This window comes from Sinocyclocheilus rhinocerous, unplaced genomic scaffold (assembly GCF_001515625.1).
Source record: "Sinocyclocheilus rhinocerous isolate Xijiao unplaced genomic scaffold, SAMN03320098_v1.1 scaffold2145, whole genome shotgun sequence".
NCBI lineage: Eukaryota > Metazoa > Chordata > Actinopteri > Cypriniformes > Cyprinidae > Sinocyclocheilus > Sinocyclocheilus rhinocerous.
The window spans coordinates 677,915-682,273 of NW_015670983.1; the positions used below are offsets into that span (position 1 = coordinate 677,915).

Sequence of the window (4,359 nt, forward strand, 5' to 3'; positions counted from 1 at the left end):
TGTACACCCTGGAATACTAGCATACTGTATACTTTGAGAATATTGTGTCCAGTATGCATACTGCAAAAATAGTTATAAAATAAGTAGTATGTTAGTGTAATGTTCCAGATTCAGCCACTGTATATACTGGAATACTAGCATACTGCATACTTTGCGGAATGTAATGCAAACTTTATTCCATGCATATGGAAAATTAATATATTGTGCACAGTATGTATTCTGCAAATTAGAATGAGTAGAATGAGTAGCTGAATCTGGAATATTACACTAGCATTCGACTCATACTAGTTTGCAGTATACATACTGTGCACAATATTTTTTCCATTTTGCATGCAGCAAAAACAGTACGAGTAGTATGGTAGTATAATATTCCGGATTGAGCCACTGTATACCCTGGAATACTAGCATACTGCATACTGCATACTTTGAGAATGTACTTTACACTTTTTTACGATGCCATGCATACAGAAAATTCACATATTGTGGTTATATGCATACTGCAAAAATAGTACAAGTAGTATGTTAGTATATTATTCCGGATTCAGCCACTGTATACAGTGGAATACTAGCATACTGCACATTGCATACTGCACAAAATGTACTGCATACTTTTTTAGCATTCCATGTAAATGGAAAATTCACATATTGTGCGCAGTATGCATACTGCAAAAATAGTATGAGTAGTATGCTAGTGTAATATTCCCAAAACGCCCACTACATGAAGATAAAACGGCATAATGGATGATTTGAGTCTTGTTGTGTAAACTAGGGCAGGGAAACTGCATACTCAGTTTGTGTGTGTGTGTGTTTAGCTGCTAGCGTCGTCGCTTGGAGACAGTGAGCGCGTGCAGTGCGAGTTGAGTCGTCTTCAAGCGGACAGCGACAGCGCGAAGGCCGAGGTGAAGGAGGTTCTGCAGGCGCTGGAGGAACTCGCTCTGAACTACGACCAGAACAGTCAGGGGGCAGAAGACATGAGAATCCATAACAGACGCCTCATCGAGGAGCTGTCGCACAAAACCGTTTTTTCCATTTTGCATGCAGCAAAAACAGTACGAGTAGTATGGTAGTATAATATTCCGGATTGAGCCACTGTATACCCTGGAATACTAGCATACTGCATACTGCATACTTTGAGAATGTACTTTACACTTTTTTACGATGCCATGCATACAGAAAATTCACATATTGTGGTTATATGCATACTGCAAAAATAGTACAAGTAGTATGTTGGTATATTATTCCGGATTCAGCCACTGTATACAGTGGAATACTAGCATACTGCACATTGCATACTGCACAAAATGTACTGCATACTTTTTTAGCATTCCATGTAAATGGAAAATTCACATATTGTGCGCAGTATGCATACTGCAAAAATAGTATGAGTAGTATGCTAGTGTAATATTCCCAAAACGCCCACTACATGAAGATAAAACGGCATAATGGATGATTTGAGTCTTGTTGTGTAAACTAGGGCAGGGAAACTGCATACTCAGTTTGTGTGTGTGTGTGTTTAGCTGCTAGCGTCGTCGCTTGGAGACAGTGAGCGCGTGCAGTGCGAGTTGAGTCGTCTTCAAGCGGACAGCGACAGCGCGAAGGCCGAGGTGAAGGAGGTTCTGCAGGCGCTGGAGGAACTCGCTCTGAACTACGACCAGAACAGTCAGGAGGCAGAAGACATGAGAATCCATAACAGACGCCTCATCGAGGAGCTGTCGCACAAAACCGTACGCAAACTATCCCTTCATTAGCAAAAGTATCTTAATACAGCACATGTTGTTTGGATTGAGGAGCCACATGCTTTGCTTTGATCTCATGAGCTTTCATGCATATTACACAGAGAGCTGAATATTCTTGTCTTTTATTAATTCCTGCCTGTTTCTCAAATTTATGCAACCGTTCAAAAGTCTATATATTTTTAAATAAAATTAATGCTTTTATTCAACAAGGACGCATTAAATTGATCAAAAGTGCCAGTAAAGACATTTATAATGTTACAGAAGATTTCTATTTCAAATAAATGCTGTTCTTTTGAACTTTCTATTCATCTGTGAATCCTGAAAAATAAAATGCATCACAGTTTCCACAAAAATATTAATGTTTTCAGCATTGATAATAATCATGAATGTTTCTTGAGCAGCACAGCAGCATATTAGAATGATTTCTGAAGATCACGTGACACTGAAGACTGGAGTAATGATGCTGAAAATTCAGAGCAATAAATTACAGTTTAACAGATATTCACATAGAAAGCAGCTGTTTGAAATTATAATAATATTTCACAATTTTTACTGTATTTTTGATCAAATAAATGCAGCCTTGGTGAGCAGAAGGGGTATAAAATATTATTTCTCCAGATCTATTGTACATATTACAAAATCTATTGACTCGAGCTCAGTTCACATGAGTTTTGTTATTGCTGCCTTGTTGCTATTAATGTTTTGCAAGCACAAGCAGTAAAAGTATTTTTTACTGCGATATAAACTCCAGCAGTAATGTTAGCGGGAACTGCCTTCCTTGAGCTTCTAATTAAATCATCAGTGATGCATTAATTGAAGTGAATAATGTTTAATCACGCTGCTCATTTGGGCTGTAATTCTCTCAGTCGGATCTGATGTGTTTGGAGGCGGAGTTTTCCCGGCTACAGGAAGTGAGCAGCCAGCAGAGGAAGTGCATCACTGAGGTGTTAAACACTCTGATGAAGGATCTCAACAGCTTCAGCTTCATACTGGGAAACAGAGACCTCAGACTGGTGAGCGAGTATTTCTGAAGATCTGTAAAACATGATCTATAAAACCCTTTTTGGCTGTAACTGGAACATTAGAAAAGTTTCTATTCTTGTCATGTGTAATATATATGTATATAAATTCATTGCAATTAATTTGAATGACAAAAACTGTATATTTGAATGGCCAAAGTTGGGCTAAAATGTAGGCCTAAAGAAAATTAATATTACTGAAAATGGAGTAAACATACAGAATGAACAAATAAAATAAAAGCAATATAGAAAACCAAAGACAATAATAGAAATAAGAAAGACTAAATGATAATAAAAATAAGATGTGGAACAATGCAGAGTAAAATTAGAAATGATCAATCTGGAAATTTAACAAAAAAGAATTAATTATAATACAAAATAAGAATTAAAGAATAATTCACTCCTAAATGAACATTCTGTGATTATTTATTATAAATATACTATTATAGTTTTTAATATTTTGTATTAGATTTTTATTTTTTTTAAGTTTCCTGTTTGCACTTAAATTCTAGTTAAAGTTTTATTAATTTTGTTGTGTGTTTTTGTTATTTTTATTATTTATCTATTTTTAATATGTCTGAATGTTATTTGTTTTAGTTTATTACATCAAGTTAAACTAAATGAAAATATACTATTAGAGTTTTTGTTAATATTTAGAATATTTTATTTTTATATTTTCTCTTTTCACTTAAATTCTAGTTAAAGTTTGAGTCATTCTTTTGATTTATTTTTATTATTTTTAGTTTTTAATGTCTAAATGTTTTTATTAATTTAAATTGATTAAATTTAGTTTATTACATCAAGTTAAACTAAATCAAAATTTATATACTATTATGTTTCTGTTAATATTTTAACAAGATTTTATTTTTTATATATTTTTAGTTTTAGTTAGTAACTCTGACTTACCTTCATGTCGCTCAAAATGACCTTCTGTGCAAAACAAAATGAAAATGAGCTCTTTTCCAGTTTATAGTGTCTGTAAAGATACAAAATATCATTAAAGCATCATTAAAGACTTCTGAAGTCAAAAGTTATTTTGAATAATCAATGATCAAATGCTTTTGATTCTGATCACATCATGCAGTGTTTGAATATGTGCATTTATGAATGATTATCAGTGAATAATTCAATACAATTCAATTCAATTCATGTTTATTTGTATAGCGCCTTTTACGATACAAATCGTTGCAAAGCAGCTGTACAATATGTTTCTATAATATATTTAGTAGTAGCTTATCAGTGGTGACTATGTCAGTAAATGTACATATGGTAGAAATGAATAATGACAGTTTTCATCTCTGTGTGAACTAATTCTGTAATAAAACAAAAGAATGAAGTAAAGGTGCAGAATAAGACTAATTATGGCAGTAAATGTGTGTGTCCGTCAGCCGTGTGACCTGTCGGGTGTGTTGGAGGAGGAATACGCCGTGGTGTGTGTGTATGTGAGCAAAGTCAAGTCTGAGCTGAAGTCGCTGGTGAAACGCTGCGGACAGCTGGAGGCTTTACAGACCGACTGTCACCGAAAGATGGAGGAGACCGGCAGAGAGCTGTCGTCCTGTCAGCTGCTCATATCACAGGTCACACACACACACACACACACACAC

At 34.7% G+C, this 4,359-nt stretch overlaps 1 protein-coding gene across 1 annotated transcript in view; it reads left to right on the forward strand.

Annotated features, from left to right (window-relative positions):
- Window positions 1-4,359, forward strand: part of LOC107734599 (kinesin heavy chain) — a 32,055-nt gene that overhangs the window by 18,722 nt on the left and 8,974 nt on the right. Inside the window, 4 exon segments of the mRNA XM_016546592.1 lie at window positions 813-1,049; window positions 1,518-1,724; window positions 2,603-2,749; window positions 4,144-4,332. Coding sequence (XP_016402078.1) covers window positions 813-1,049; window positions 1,518-1,724; window positions 2,603-2,749; window positions 4,144-4,332 — 780 coding nt within the window.